Source organism: Eimeria necatrix, genomic scaffold (assembly GCF_000499385.1).
Source record: "Eimeria necatrix Houghton genomic scaffold, Enh_scaff889, whole genome shotgun sequence".
Classification (NCBI taxonomy): Eukaryota; Apicomplexa; class Conoidasida; order Eucoccidiorida; family Eimeriidae; genus Eimeria; species Eimeria necatrix.
Window position 1 is genome coordinate 605 of NW_013654689.1, and position 14,478 is coordinate 15,082.

The window sequence follows — 14,478 nt, forward strand, 5'->3', positions numbered from 1 at the left end:
ATTTGAACTCGAGAAGCCACACGGCGAAACGGCGCAACCCAAAAAATCAGCAGCAGCAGCAGCAGCAGCAGCAAAAGCAGCAGCAGCAGCAGCAGCAGCAAAAGCAGCAGCAGCAGCAGCAGCAGCAGCAAGTGGCTGGCAGTCCCAACTCATGAAAAGACGCGTAAATAAGGGGCTGGAAAGCAGATGAATAGATGAAAAGAATAAAAGATTAAATAGCAAAAAAATTGCAAATTAATCCAGCAGCAGCAGCAGCAGCAGCAGCAGCAGCAGCAGCAGCAGCAGCAGCAGCAAAGCGAAGCTCACCTGCAAGCCACCCAGAGGCCCCGCAGCTGCCGCAGCAATTTGTCGCTCTTCTCCTCCAGGGCCCTCCACACAAAATCGGACCTCAGCGAACTTTGCAAATAAAGCTTCAAAGTCAAACCCTGCTGCTGCTGCTGCTGCTGCTGCTGCTGCTGCTGCTGCTGCTGCTGCTGCTGCTGGTGATGGCGGTGTTGCTCGTGTGAGTTGGGGCGCCCTGCTGTTGCTGCTGCTGCTGCTGTGTCTGCTGCTGCTGCTGCTGTGTCTGCTGCTGCTGCTGCTGTGTCTGCTGCTGCTGCTGCTGTGTCTGCTGCTGCTGCTGTGTCTGCTGCTGCTGCTGTGTCTGCTGCTGTGCTGCAGCAGGCGGAAACGAGGCGGAGAGAGGGAAGGCCACAGGGCAGTTTGAAATAGAAATTAAAATAATTTTTTATTTCAGTTTTTATTTCTTTTTCGCCTTGCTGCTGCAGTTCGCCGCCCCGCTGCTGCTGCTGCTGCTGCTGCTGCTGCTGCTGCTGCAGCTGCTGCTGCTGCTGCTGCTGCTGCGAGCGCCACACGGACAGCCGCAGCAAGTGGTCTCCGCCTGCGAGTTGCTGCTGGTGAACTTTGAAGTTCCATTTCTCTTCTTTTAATTCTTTTTTTATTTCTTTTTTTTCTTTTTCTTCTTTTCCACTTTCCCCCTTTTCTTCTTTTGCTGCAGCACTCCCCACCACTTCTCTTCCCCCCAAAGTCTCTTCAGGGGGGCCCCCCGGGGGCCCCCCGGGGGCCCCCCTGGGGGGCCCCCCGGGGGCCCCCCTGGGGGGCCCCCCGGGGGCCCCCCTGGGGGGCCCCCCCTGGGGGGGCCCCCCGGGGGGCCCCTGAGGGGGGCCCCCCTTGTTTGTGGGTCTGGATTGGGTACTGGGGGTTGCAGTTTGGAGAGAAATGGATTTATTTAAAGTGAGAGAGTCCAGAGCTTCTACAAGATTGTTTAGATCTGCTGCTGCTGCTGCTGCTGCTGCTGCTGCTGCTGCTGCTGCTGCTGGCTGAGGTTTCGGTGCAGCCGGAGGGAGGAAGCAAACTATGGAAATGCGGCCGCCCACTGGCACCAATTCAAGAGATGCAGCACAACGTGGAGCTGCTGCTGCTGCTGCTGAGTCTGCTGCTGCTGCTGCCGAGTCTGCTGCTGCTGCTGCTGAGTCTGCTGCTGCGGCTGCTGGGTCTGCTACTGCTGCTGCTGCTGGGTCTGCTGCTGCGGCTGCTGCTGGGTCTGCTGCTGCTGCTGCTGCTGCTGGGTCTGCTGCTGCTGCTGTTGCTGGGTCTGCTGCTGCTGCTGCTGCTGCTGGGTCTGCTGCTGCTGCTGTTGCTGGGTCTGCTACTGCTGCTCCTGCTGGGTCTGCTGCTGCTGCTGCTGCTGGGTCTGCTACTGCTGCTCCTGCTGGGTCTGCTGCTGCTGCTGCTGCTGGGTCCGATGCTGCTGCTGCTGCTGCTCCTGTGGCAGCTGCTGAGGAAAGGGTGGAGAGGTGCGGCATTTGCTGCGAAGTGGAATTGTTTGAAGTTAAAAGTGAAGAACTAAATGAATAAATGAATGCCAAAAGCGACAAATAAAACAAATGGAGGAAGTTGAGAGAATTAAAATGTAGAGAGGACGCCAAATTGGGGTGTATCGACACGAAAACACGAAAAATTGAACGAAATTAAGAAAGAGAGTTCAAATGCAAAAAAAGAAAAGTGATGCAGTCAGAAGACCCCCTGAGCAGTGCTTTGAGAGCATCTGAGGTGTACGTACACCTTTAAATAATTAAAAGGAATAAATCTGCAAAAAGAATTTCATTTTCATTTCCATTTCCCGGAGTTTCCGCCCCCGGCCGCCGCGGGCATCGACCCCCGAAAAGGCCGCCAGTTTCGGTTTCTTCGGGGTTTTTCGGCTCCTTTTTTGTTTGTTTTAATTTAATTTAATGAATTAAATTAAATTAAAACATTAAAAATAAAATTTGAAGGAAAAAAATGCCGCTTTCCGCTCGGGGGCCCCCGCCGCGGGGGGCCCCCGATGGCTGCTGCTGCAGCGAGGTGTACATACACCTGAACTGCGGCCACTAGTTTTTGCAATTTGTTTTTCTTTTATTTTTATCAAAACTAAAACTGCTGCTTATTTTTCTGAGTTCGAGGACTAGCCTGAGGCCCAAACCCTAAACCCTAAACCCTAAACCCTAAACGCTAAACCCTAGCCCACGCAGCCAGTTCGCCGGAGCCCAAACCTCACAAACCCTAAACCCCAGACCCTAAACCCTAAACCCTAAACCCTAAACCCTAGAAGAAGGGATTCCGCGTGAGTACAGAATAAACCAGACAAAGCAAGAGGCCTCGCTGGGGCCCCCTGCTGCTTGTAGGGTTTGGGGGGCCCCCCATTTATTGAATTAAACTCATAGGGGCCCCCATTTAATTCATTTCGGACCTTTTCTTAAACTTTAGGGTTTGGGGGGCCCCCCGTAGGGTTTAGGGGGCCCCCCGCTGGCCATTAGACCCTGCGGGGGCCCCTCAATGGGCTCCAGGGTTTGGGGGGCCCCCCAACTGGCTTAAAGAGGGTTTGGTGGGGGCCCCCCGTGGGTCTAAGGGTTTAGGGGGGCCCCTGGGGGCCCCGTCAAACCCTTTTGGGGCAGCAGGGGCCCCCCATTTGGCCCCTGGGCCCTGGGGGGCCCCCCAGGGGCTTTGGGGTTTTGGGGGGCCCCCCAAATGTTTTAAAAGGCCTTAAATTGGGCCAATAGGAGCAAAAGAAGGGGCCCCCCGCTGGTTTAAAGGGGCTGCAGGGGGTGCTGCTGCTGCTGCAGCAGCAGCTGCTGCTGCACCAGCTGCTGCTGCTGCTGCAGCAGCAATAGTTAAGAGGCAGCAACGCAGGAGCTGCTGCAACGGCAGCAGTGTTAGCAGCAGTAGCAGCAGGAGTAGCGGCAGCAGCAGCAGTAGCGGCAGCAGTAGCAGCAGCAGCAGCAGCAGCAGCAGCAGCAAATCACTTCTGGGGGCAGCAGCTGCTTGTTTGCTGCTGCATTTGCTGCTTATAATATATAAACCCTACCCTGGGGCCCCTGGAGGCCCCCAAAAGACTCCACTGCAGCACTTAGCTGCAGCAGCAGCTAACTAGCTGCTGCTGCAGCGAGTAGCTAGCTGCTGCAGCGAGTAGCTAGCTGCTGCAGCGAGTAGCTAGCTGCTGCAGCGGCTAGCTTGCTGCTGCCGGCTGGCTTGTACACAAAGATAATTGCAAGACGAAGCCCTCAGCCCATCTTCTCAAAGTGCTGGAGCTAGCTGTAGCTAGCTGCAGCTAGCTGCAGCTAGCTGCAGCTAGCTGCTGCTGGCTGGGGCTAGCTGCGGCTACTTATAGCTAGCTGGGCCGTCTGTGGCTAGCTGCAGCTAGCTGCTGCTAGTGTTGGCTCGCTGTGGCTGGCTGTGGCTAGCTGGGCCCCGCTGCAGCAAGTGCTGCAGCTAGCCACAGCTAGCTGCAGCTAGCTGGCACTCGCTGCAGCCGGCGTTGCAGCTAGCTGCAGCTATCAGCTAGTTATCTGCCTGCAGCTGGCTGCAGCAGCCTGGGACCTGCTGCAGCTAGCTGCAGCTAGCTGCAGCTAGCTGCAGCTAGCTGCAGCTAGCTGGGAAGCCCCAGCAAAGCCTCAGTGCGCCCACAGCAACTGTTGGGGCCCCAGGGGGCCCCAGGGGCCCCCAGGGGCCCCCCTGGTACACAGGCGTGGCTTGGGGCCAAAGGGTTTTGCTGCTGGGCTGAAGTTTAGAGAATTAATGGATCACTTAAGGGCATTTGCTGCTGCTGCTGGCTGGTTTGTTGTCTCTGCTGCTCCGCGAAGGGCATTTGCTGCTGCTGCTGCTGCTTTATGTTGTTAAAATCATTTAACGCGTTTGCTGCTGCTGCTGGCAGTTGCTGCTGGGCCGCTGCTGCAGCAGCAGCGCTCACGTGGCCTACACACAGGCGCGGTTGGCGCTGCAGCGGCGGATTAAAGCCTTTTCTGGCTTTAATTAGACATTTATTTTCAATTTTAATTAAATTAAATGAATTTTTTCATCTGGAAATGGCGTATTCCGGCGGATCGCCGGGAAAGGAGCGGATCGAGTGGTGTACGTACACTCGAGCCACGCCCGAGTGCGCCGGCGCTGGTGGTCTGTTGGTCTCACTTCTGTTATTTCTGCCTCGGCCTTCTTCATTTTCCTTCTTTTTTTGCATTTTCCTCCATTTTTCCCGTTTATTTTCCTTCCTTTCTTTAATTCCGGAAGGCAGAAAGCAGGCGGCGGGCGGGTTGCGTTGACCCGGCATCCCGCAGTCACCTGGACCCCGCGGCGCGCTGCAATGCGCCCAGCGGCTTCCAGCTCCTCTTTGGCCTTTTATTTCTCATTTATTATTCATTTCTTTTCTTCTTGGAAGACGCGAAGCAGCAGCGGCGGCCCCGCAGCAGTGGCCCTGCAGCAGCTGCGTCGACGGACGCCTGCAGCCGCGCCCGCAGCTGCAGCAGCTGCAGCAGCAGCAGCAGCAGCAGCAGCGGCAACTGCAGCAGCAGCAGCAACTGCTGCCCTCCCTCCACTTGCCCTGGCCTTCCCCTAGCGCTGCCTTCGCCGCATTTGCTGCAGCCATCACCCTGGCTGCAGCCAACTGCGAAACACCAGTCTTGAAGGTTCCCAAACAGCAGCACTAGCAGCAGCAACAGCAGCAACACCACCAGTAGCAGCAGCAGCAGCAACTCCACCAGGGGCAGCAGCAGCAGGACCTGCAGCAGCAGCAGCAGCAGCACTCCCACCAGCCTCACCAGCAGCAGCAGCAGCAACAGCAGCAGCAGCAGCAGCAGCAACAGCAGCATCACCGGCAGCAGCAGCAGCAGCAGCAACAGCAGCAGCAACAACAGCAGCAGCAGCAGCAGCAACAGCAGCAGCAGCAGCAGCAGTTTGTTTGTTGCTGCAGCTCGACTTCCCCATGCTGCTTGCAGCTAGCTGAGAGCCCAGTCTTCAGGTGTACGATGAGCTCCTCTGCAGCTTTTCGGTTTTCTGCGTTGATGGGCGCAGAAGAAGATGCTGCTGAAGGTCCGCTGCTCGCGCTGCAGCAGCAGCAGCAGCAACAGCAGCAGCAGCAGCAACAGCAACAGCAGCAGCAGCAGCAGCGTTTAAGTTCTTGCGGCTGCAGGCCTTTTTCTCCCGCGCCTTCGGGCTGGGGGCCTCCGCGCTGCCTGACGAGGAGAAGCTGCAGCAGCAAAAAGCAGCAGCAGCAGCAGCAGCAGCAGCAGCAGCAGCAGCAGCAGCAGAAAGTCCCGAATTGGAAATGGCCTTCCACCGAAGAAGCAGCGCCTCCGAATTGCTGCAGTACCATTTCATCAGTAAGTTTCGGGTGTACAGACACCAGCTGCTGCGCAAAGAAGCAACAGTGCTGGTGGGAGTGCTGCTGCTGCTGCTGCTGCTGCTGCTGCTGCTGCAGGTCCTGCTGCTGCTGCTCCTGGTGGTGTTGCTGTCGCTGCTGCTGCTGCTGGTGTTGCTGCTGCTGCTGCTGCGGCTGCTCGGAGCAGCAAATCCAAATTTCAAATCCAAATAAACGCCGCTGCTGAATTTGCTGCTGCTGCTGGACATCCTGCTGCTGCTGCTGCAGGATTTGCTGCTGCTGCTACTGCTGCTGCTACTGCTGCTGCTGCTGCTACTTGCTGCTGCAGTTGGATCTGCTGCTGCTGGTGCTGGATCTGCTGCTGCTGCCGCTGCTGCAGCTGGAGCAGCAGCTGGATGTGCTGCTGCTGCAGCTGGATCTGCTGCTGCTGCTGCTGCTGCTGCTGCTGCTGCTGCTGCTGCAACTCGTTTCGAGCTCATTTTTGTGCTTTTTGTTGGATTTTTTTCGTTTTTGTTTCATTTTGCACCTCCGAATCTCCGGAAGATCGCCAAATGAGCAGCAAAGTTTGAAAAGTTTCGAATTGGATTTAAAAATCTGCTGCTGCTTTTGCTGCTTGCTGCTTGCTGCTTGCTGCAGTCCTGGTGCTTGCTGTTGCAGTGGCCTTCGGCAGCCAAAACGCACTCGCGCCGAATCTCTCGCGAGTTGCGAAGACTTTTAATTTTTCGGAGACGGAAAGAGACATTCGCGTTGGCGGCGAGCTCGCGTAACTTCATTTTTGTTTTGTTTTTGTTTATTTTTCGGATTTTTTGAAGTCTTTTGGACTCTTTTTGGAGTTCTTTTCGAAGTCTTTTGTGGCTCTTCTTTGGCTCCTGTTTTTGGTTTCTTTTTAGCTTCTTGTTGCCTCTTTTCGGGCTCTTTTTTGGCTTTTTTTCGTTTTTTTTCGATCTTTTTTCTTTCTTTTTTCAGGCTTTCGTGGTTCCTTTTCTCTCTTTTTTTCGTTCTTTTTCGGCTCTTTTTTGGCTCTTTTTGCAGTTTTTTTTGATGCTTTTGGACTCCTTTTTAGCTCCTTTTCAATTCGTTTTTGGTCCTTTTGTTGCTCTTTTTTCCTCCATTTTTCATTCTTCTTTCATTCTTTTTTGTTCTTTTTTCATTCGTTTTTGATTCTTTTTCTGATTCTTTTTTAGCCCCTTTTCAGTTCGTTTTTGGTTCTTTTACAGCACTTTTTTTGATTCTTTTTGGACTCTTTTTTGTTCCTTTTTGGACTCTTTTTGGACTCTTTTTGGACTCTTTTTGAAATCTTTTTGGGCTTTTAACTTTTTTTGAAGTCGTTTTTGGACTATTTCTTGAACTTCTTTCGAGACTCTTTTTGGGCTTTCTTTGAACTCTTTTTGAACTCTTTTGGAACTCTTTTGGAACTCTTTTGAAACTTTTTTTTGGATTCGATTTGGAGTCTTTTTAAACTCTGTTTGAACTCTTTTTGAAACCTTTTTTCAACTTCTTTTTGAACTCTTTTTTGAACTCTTTTTGAACTCTTCTTTGGCCTTTTTTGACTTTTTTGGGGCTTTCTAGAACTTCTTTTTGGTCCCATTTGGACTCTTCTTTGAACTCTCTTCGAGTTTTTTTAAACCATTTTCGAATCTTTTTTGAAACTCTTTTTGGATCTTTTTTGACTTCTTTTTGCCTTCTCTTTTGGTGTTTTTTCGCTCCTTTTGGATCTGTTTTCTTTTTTGATCTTTTTTCTTTTCTTTTTTAATCTTTTTTCTTTTCTTTTTTGATCCTTTTTAATCTTTTTTGGTTTCTTTTTTTATCTTGTCTGATTTCTTTTTTGCTCCTGTTTGATTTCCTTTTTGATCTTCTTCGAACTTCTTTTTTCCCTTTTTTCTCTTTTTTGATATTTACTTGAATTTCTTTTTTGCCTTTTATCTTTTTTTGGACTTCTGTAGATCATTTTTTGACCTTTTTCGATCATTCTTTTTCAATAATTGTCTTTTCCTCCGAATAGAATTAATAAAATGGAACAAATAGAATAATTAAATTAAATATAAATGAAATATTATTATTTTATTTTATTTTATTTTTTATTTTATTTTATTTTATTTTTTTATTTTTTATTTCTGCGCAGGTTTTTGTACTACCTCCCCGGCTGCGTGGGGGCTTTGGCTGTGGGGCTCTTTGGGGGTCTTTTTGAGCCCAACTCTCTCGTGGCTTTTTTGCTGCTGCTCATTGGCCTGTCTTCCCTCCTCACCTTCTTCGTCACAAGTCCGCTGCTGCTGCTGCTGCTGCTGCTGCTGCTGCTGCTGCTGCTGCTGCTGTTGCTGTAGTTCTGTGACTGCTGCTGCTGCTGTTGCTGTAGTTCTGTGCTGCAGCTGCTGTTGCTGTTGCTGTAGTTTCGTGACTGCTGCTGCTGTTGCTGTAGTTCTGTGCTGCTGCTGCTGCTGCTGCTGCTGCTGTAGTTCTGTGACTGCTGCTGCTGCTGTTGCTGTAGTTCTGTGACTGCTGCTGCTGCTGCTGCTGCAGCTGTAGTTCTGTGTCTGGCGCTGCTGCTGCATTCCTGCGTCTGCTGTTGCTGCCGCGGCATTCCTGCTGCCGCTGCTGCTTCGCTGCTGCTGCTGCTGCTGCCTCCCCAACTCCCCTCCCAGCCCTTCTCCCCCCCTGTCGCCACAGGCCCCGCCGCCACCGCTGCTGCTGCTGCTGCTGCTGCTGCTGCTGCTGCTGCAGGGTACTGGCAGCTGGCTGCGCTGCGGCTGCTGTCGGGGCTGGCGGGGGGCGGGCTGCCGCCGCTGGCCTCCGCCCTAGTGGGCCACTGGTTCGGACCACCGCTGCGGGCCGGGGCCTCCGCGCTGCTGCTGGGCGCTGGGGGCTGTGGGGTCTTCTTTGGCCAGTTTTTGGCGGCCCTTTTGGGGGCTTTGGACTGGCGCTGGGCCTTTCTAGTGCTGGCCTTTCCGCTGCTGTTCATGGCCCGTTTTTACCAGCTCGCGAACGCGCGGCGCGGCGTCCCGGCGCCTGCTGCTGCTGCTGCTGCTGCTGCTGCTGCTGCTGCTGCTGCTGCTGCGCGCGCCCACCCCCACCACACTCACCAGCAGGAACTCAGCCTCCAGGCACTCAAAAGAATGCTCCAGTCCAAGACCAACTTGCTCATGCTGGTGCAGGTGCGCCCGGGCGTGCTCGTGCTGCTGCTGCTCCTGCTGCTGCTGCTGCTGCTGCTGCTGCTCCTGCTGCTGCTGCTGCTGCTGCTGCTGCTGATGGTGGTGGTGCATTTTTAGAACTCCGCGCGTCCTGGTTGGCGCTGCTGCTGCTGTGGCTGCTGCTTATGCTGCACGGTGGGGGTCGGGGCTCGCGGGACGCTGCTGCTGTTGCTGTTGCCGCTGCTGCTGCTGCAGTTGTGGCTGAGACATTCGCTGCTGCTGCTGCTGCTGCAGTTGTGGCTGAGACATTCGCTGCTGCTGCTGCTGCTGCTGCTGCTGCTGCTGCTTGTGGCCGTTTGCTTCAGGCGTTCCCGGGGAACGTGCCCTGGGGAGTGCTGGTGGTTTACTTGCATGACTTTTTAAGAACTGATGTCGGACTTTCGGACAGCGTGGCAATGGCAGCAGTGAGCCGCGCTGCGGTGTCTGTACAGCTCAGCTGCTGCAGCTGCAGCCCCAAAAGGGGAACTCAAGGGGCTTTCCCACGCTTTGGGGTTTAGGGTTTAGGGCTTAGGGTTTAGGGTTTAAACCCGTGTTGTTACCCTACGCCTTTGCTGCTTCTGCTGCTGCTTGTGCTGCTGCTGCTGCTGCTGCTGCTTCTGCTGCTGCGTCTGCTGCTGCTGCTGCTGCTCAGATTGTTGCTGTTGCTGCAGCTTCCTTCTGCGGCATGATTGTGGGGGGCCTCATTGGGGGGCACCTCTACGCCCACAGCGGCGGCCGGCTGCTGAGGTTTTGTGCATTTACTTGTTTGCTTCGGTAGGTTTAATTATTTAATTAATTAATAATCCATTAATAATTTATTTATTTATTTATTTATTTATTTATTTGTTAATTAATTAATTAATTTGATTGATTAATTAATTAGTTGGAGCCGAGCAGTTGGTGTACAGACACTGGACCTGGGGCACTGTGCAGTCCGGTGTCTGTACACCCCAACGCAGACAGGATGCATTTTGTGCAAAACAAGAAATCATTTTAATGAATTTAAAAAAACAAAATGGCTTTTTGTTTTAAAAGGCCCTGCATGCGCTCTAATCCAACTGCAGTTGTGCAAATGTTGCAAATAGGTTTTGTGCATTTACTTGTTTGCTTCGGTAGGTTTAATTATTTAATTAATTAATAATCCATTAATAATTTATTTATTTATTTATTTATTTATTTATTTGTTAATTAATTAATTAATTTGATTGATTAATTAATTAGTTGGAGCCGAGCAGTTGGTGTACAGACACTGGACCTGGGGCACTGTGCAGTCCGGTGTCTGTACACCCCAACGCAGACAGGATGCATTTTGTGCAAAACAAGAAATCATTTTAATGAATTTAAAAAAACAAAATGGCTTTTTGTTTTAAAAGGCCCTGCATGCGCTCTAATCCAACTGCAGTTGTGCAAATGTTGCAAATAAAAGAAATGATTAAAATGCAAAAGAGGTCTCATGCATGCAGCGCGCCCATGGGGTGTACGTACACCGCGCGCCTTCTGTGGGCCACTTCATAAACACTTTTGCCCATGGCCTGCTGTAGAGGCTATTTATACAGATATTTATATAAATTTATCCAGTGTACTGCACATTGGGCCTAAGTGCATGCATGCATAAATGCATGCATTGGGGCCATGTTTGTTTCATTAGTCTTGTTCTTGCTTCCATGCCTTGATGGTGCGTTGCGGCTTTTGCGCTGGAACTGGCTGCTAGTTTTGGGGCTTGGGGTTTAGGGTTTAGGGTTTAGGGTTTAGGGTTTGTGTGTTGCTGCTGCTGCTGCAGCTGCGTGCCCTGCGTGCTGATCTTTGCGTTCCCCGCGGTTGTGGGGAAAGCCCCACAAGGCCCCGCGCTGCTGCTGCTGCTGCTGCTGCTGCTGGTTGCTGCCTTTGGCTCCACTTTGCCCACGGCCAACATTGGGGCAGTGCTGCTCAACGTCAACACGGCCGAGGTCTGCAAACCCTAAACCCTAAACCCTAAACCCTAAACCCTAGCCCCTGCACATAAGTGTTAAATAAAAGCAGTTTTACTGGCCAATAATCAGCAGTAATAAACGCTCAAGTTCGACGAGAATGAATTCTTTTTTGAATGCTTGTGGCTTGCTTAGGGTTTATGAGGGTTTGTGAGGGTTTACTAGGGTTTCCGCGGGTTTAGGGTTTAGGGTTAATCAGGGTCTATCGGGGTTTGCTAGAGTTCCTTAAGGCTTTTAAGGGCTTATGAGTATTATTAAGAACTAACAGGGCCTAACAGGGCCTACCAGGGCCTTCCAGGGCCTGTTAGGGTTTAGGGTTTAGGGTTTAGGGTTTAGGGTTTGCGGGGTGCGTTGCAGGTGAGGGGCACCATCTGCGCAATTTACTCAGTCTTAGATGATGTTTCAAAAGCCCTCGGAACTGTTGTGGCTTCTTTTTTGGGGGCCCTCGTGGGGTCTCGGGCAGTGGCTTTTCAACTCTCTATGAGGTCAGCCAAAACCCTAAACCCTAAACCCTAAACCCTAAACCCTAAACCCTAAACCCTAATAAGCCCTAAGCGCTGAGCTGCGAGCGTTGCGCGTTTATCGCAACGCTTGATACCGTGATTGCTGTTTGCTTTTTTTTCGGCGTACACGCTAAACCCTAAACCCTAACTCTAAACCCTAAACCCTACCTCTAAACCCTAAACCCTAAACCCTCGCACCCAGACTCCTTTCTACGGCAGACTTTAAAGCGGCCGCCGAACCCCTAAACTGTAGCGGGGTTTTGTCGCATGGTTAGATGTGGCCGCGCTTTTAGGGTTTAGGGTTTAGGGTTTAGGGTTTAGGGTTTCGTTTGGTTGTGTTGCTGGGTGCTGCTGCAGCCTGTGGCTGCTGAGTGCTGCTGCGCTGCTGGCAGCAGCAAAGACTTATGCAGCAGACGAGGAGAGGGCTTTAGCTGCTGAAGCGCAGCAGCAGGGGTCTCAGGGTTTTCGTTTTTTGTCGGACGAGGGGGCCCAAGACCGGACTCCGTTGATCCTGAAGCAGCAGCAGCAGCAGCGGGACTGCAGCAGCAGCAGCAGCAGCAGCAGCAGCTACCTGGAGCCGGACGGCGTGCGCCTCGTGCGCCACCCAGGCGCCCGCGGGGCCGTCGCCTGGGACCAAATTGAAGAAGATGGAGGCTATTTGAGGCGTTTGTCTCGTCTTTAAGACTTTTAATTTATCGTTTAAAGGATTATTTTCATTTATTTCCTTTCAAGGAGCCCCTGCGCGGCGCCGAACGAAGAACGCAGCGCGCCGGACACCCTGGGGTGTCTGTACACCCCGGGGTGTCGGGGTGTCTGCGCACCTCGGGGTGTCTGTGCAGGTCTTGTCCGCATGCAGTCAACACTAGACCTTCTCGTTTGTGTTCATTTATGCTTATGCATTTGTGCACAACTGTTTATTTCCATTTATTTATTTCTCCATTTATAAATAAATCCTCTTAAGAACACTTCAGCACTTCTCAAAAGCTAGTGCAGCCCCGTGGCCGGGGCGCTGGGACTCTGGCGCAGCGAGGCCAAAGAGCCCTTTTGCAAACCAGTGAAAAGAATCCAAAAACCAACTACTTAGAGACTCCTTGCATGCATGCATGCAGTAGTATGCATGCATGCATGCAATAGTGGCGCTGTCGCAGCGCGTCGGTTTATTGTGGGCATGCATGCAAGTGCATGCATGCAAGGGCATGCATGCAAGTGCATGCATGCAAGGGCATGCATGCAAGTGCGTGCATGCAAGTGCATGCATGCAGGTGCATGCATGCATTTATTGTGGGGTCTGGGCAGGTGTTTGTTGGAGTCTTGCTGCCAGGGCAGCGGCTCTTGGGGTCTTTCGGGTTTCTTTTCTGTTTCATTTTAAACCTTTTAAGGTTTAATTTCTAGAGCTGAGCAGCAGCAGCAGCAGCTGCTGCTGCTGCTGCTGCTGCTGCTGCTTACTTGAGCCTCTGCTGCTGCTGCTGTTCCTGCCTAGTGGAGCTGCTGTTGTTGCTGGCTAGAGTTACGCTGCTGCTGTTACTGTCTAGCGGCTGCTGCTGCTATTGTCACAGCGCACTTGCGCTGCTGCTGCTGCTGCTGCTGCTGCTGCTCTCTCAGTGTGCTGCTGCTGCTGTTCGCTGAAGCTGCTGCTGCCTCTGCAGCAAACGGCCGCACTGAGGGCCGCTCTGCAGTGCAGCAGCTGCAGCTCGAAGTGCCATTTTGAGGGCAGCGCAGGAGGCCCTCTAGGGGCCCCCAGCAGCAGCAGCAGCTGCAGCTGCTGCTGCTGCTGCTGCTGCTGCTGCAGCAGCAGCAGGAGGCGCCCGCTGCTGGTGTGCTGCTCTGGCTTTGTGTCTGTGGCTGGAACTGCGTGTAAGGGCGTGGAAAGCGGAGGTAAAGGGGGGAGAAGCGGAGGAAGAAAAGAAGTGAAGTGGGAGTTGGAGAAATTGGGCGTGGCGGCGGGTCTGGCGGGCCGCGCGGTGTACGTACACCTGGCGCATGCATGCGCGGACTGCCGCCGGCGTTGGCTGCGGGCGGCGGCGTGGAGTTTTTGGGGGAGTTTTTGGGGTCCAAAGGGGTCAAAAAAAAGGGAATTAAAAGTAAAAAAGGAAATAAAAGGAGAATTTAGAAGAAGAAAGGGCTGGGGCTCCGGAGAGGCAGCAGCATGCAGCTCCCGCTGGCCGTCGGCAGGCAGCGCAGCACAGGCGGCGGCGCGGGGCCCGGAGCCGCGGGCCGCCCCGGAAGGTCTTTGCCATTTTTTTCAAAAATTTGAAGTCTTTAAGTCCCTTCTCGGGGGCCTCTTCAATGCGCGTCCGCCGGCGGCAGCAGCTGCCGACAGGGGGCCCCGCAGGGGCCCCCAGGCCCTCCAGCCCCCCCCCCGCTGCTGCTGCTGCTGCTGCTGCTGCTGCTGCTGCAGCGGGGGGCCCCCCGCTGCGCGTGTGGCCGTGGGGGCTGTTGGGTGCGTGTCTGTGGGTGGTGGCCGTGGCTGCTGCTGCGCTGCTGCAGCACGAGCCCGCGGCCGCGCTGCTGCAGCAGCAGCAGCAGCAGCTGTCCCCCGCTGCGCAGCAGCAGCTCCGGCTGCTGCTGCTGCGCCTGCTGGCCCTCACCGCCGTGCCCCTCACCCTCTACACCGCCCTCCTCCACCACAACCAGCAGCAGCAGCAGCAGCAGCAGCAGCAGCAGCAGCAGAGTCTCTTCTGGAGCCTGTTGCACGGCCTGGGGGTGAGTTACCTGCTGCTGCTGCTGTCCCTCCTGGCCCTCCCCCCCCCCACCGGGCGGCTGCTGCTGCAGCTGCTGCTGCCCGGCTGCTGCAGCAGCAGCAACGTCTTCGCCGGGACCCTCACTCTGGACTGTTCGCTGCAGCGCAGCACTTTGCTGCGGCAGCTGCGCTCGCCGTGGGTCTCCAGCCACGCCTTGGGCTGGATCTTAAAGATGGCTCTTCTCCGGAGTTGGCCTTGTGCTATTTCTCTGTCTCTTTTCTTTGAAGCTTCTGAGGCCTCGCTGCAGTGGCTGCTGCCGGAGTTCCAGGAGTGTTGGTGGGACAGTTTGGTCTTAGACGCATTTCTGGCCAACCTTCTCGGGATGTTCGCCGCAAACGCGGCCCTCAAGAGGGCCCGCTGCCCCCCCCGCGACTGGCTCGGGACTCGGGAGTTCAGGGGCCCCCTGGGGGGCCCCCTGGGCCCGGGGGGCCCCCGGGGGGCCCCCGGGGGGGCCCCCGGGGGGGGCCCCCAGGG

At 53.9% G+C, this 14,478-nt stretch overlaps 5 protein-coding genes across 5 annotated transcripts; 3 read left to right on the forward strand and 2 right to left on the reverse strand.

Moving 5' to 3' along the window:
• Positions 1-302: 302 nt before the first annotated feature.
• ENH_00081090 (hypothetical protein) lies at positions 303-1,805 on the reverse strand (the record flags this gene model as incomplete). The annotated part of the gene is made up of 1 exon (XM_013583303.1): positions 303-1,805. One exon carries the CDS (start codon positions 1,803-1,805, stop codon positions 303-305), a length of 1,503 nt encoding a protein of 500 aa, XP_013438757.1.
• A 2,535-nt stretch (positions 1,806-4,340) lies between these two features.
• ENH_00081100 (hypothetical protein) lies at positions 4,341-6,396 on the forward strand (the record flags this gene model as incomplete). The annotated part of the gene is made up of 4 exons (XM_013583304.1): positions 4,341-4,411; positions 4,894-5,203; positions 5,441-5,630; positions 6,266-6,396. The coding sequence occupies 4 exons, from the start codon at positions 4,341-4,343 to the stop codon at positions 6,394-6,396; spliced, it is 702 nt and encodes a 233-aa protein (XP_013438758.1).
• A 1,364-nt stretch (positions 6,397-7,760) lies between these two features.
• ENH_00081110 (hypothetical protein) lies at positions 7,761-8,585 on the reverse strand (the record flags this gene model as incomplete). The annotated part of the gene is made up of 1 exon (XM_013583305.1): positions 7,761-8,585. The coding sequence occupies one exon, from the start codon at positions 8,583-8,585 to the stop codon at positions 7,761-7,763; it is 825 nt and encodes a 274-aa protein (XP_013438759.1).
• Positions 8,586-8,739: 154 nt separating this feature from the next.
• ENH_00081120 (hypothetical protein, conserved) lies at positions 8,740-11,945 on the forward strand (the record flags this gene model as incomplete). Its single annotated transcript, XM_013583306.1, has 6 exons — positions 8,740-8,778; positions 9,120-9,218; positions 9,446-9,567; positions 10,574-10,739; positions 11,118-11,245; positions 11,621-11,945. 6 exons carry the CDS (start codon positions 8,740-8,742, stop codon positions 11,943-11,945), a joined length of 879 nt encoding a protein of 292 aa, XP_013438760.1.
• Positions 11,946-13,549: 1,604 nt separating this feature from the next.
• On the forward strand, positions 13,550-14,229 carry ENH_00081130 (hypothetical protein; the record flags this gene model as incomplete). Its single annotated transcript, XM_013583307.1, has 2 exons — positions 13,550-13,966; positions 14,113-14,229. 2 exons carry the CDS (start codon positions 13,550-13,552, stop codon positions 14,227-14,229), a joined length of 534 nt encoding a protein of 177 aa, XP_013438761.1.
• Between the last annotated feature and the right edge of the window lie 249 nt (positions 14,230-14,478).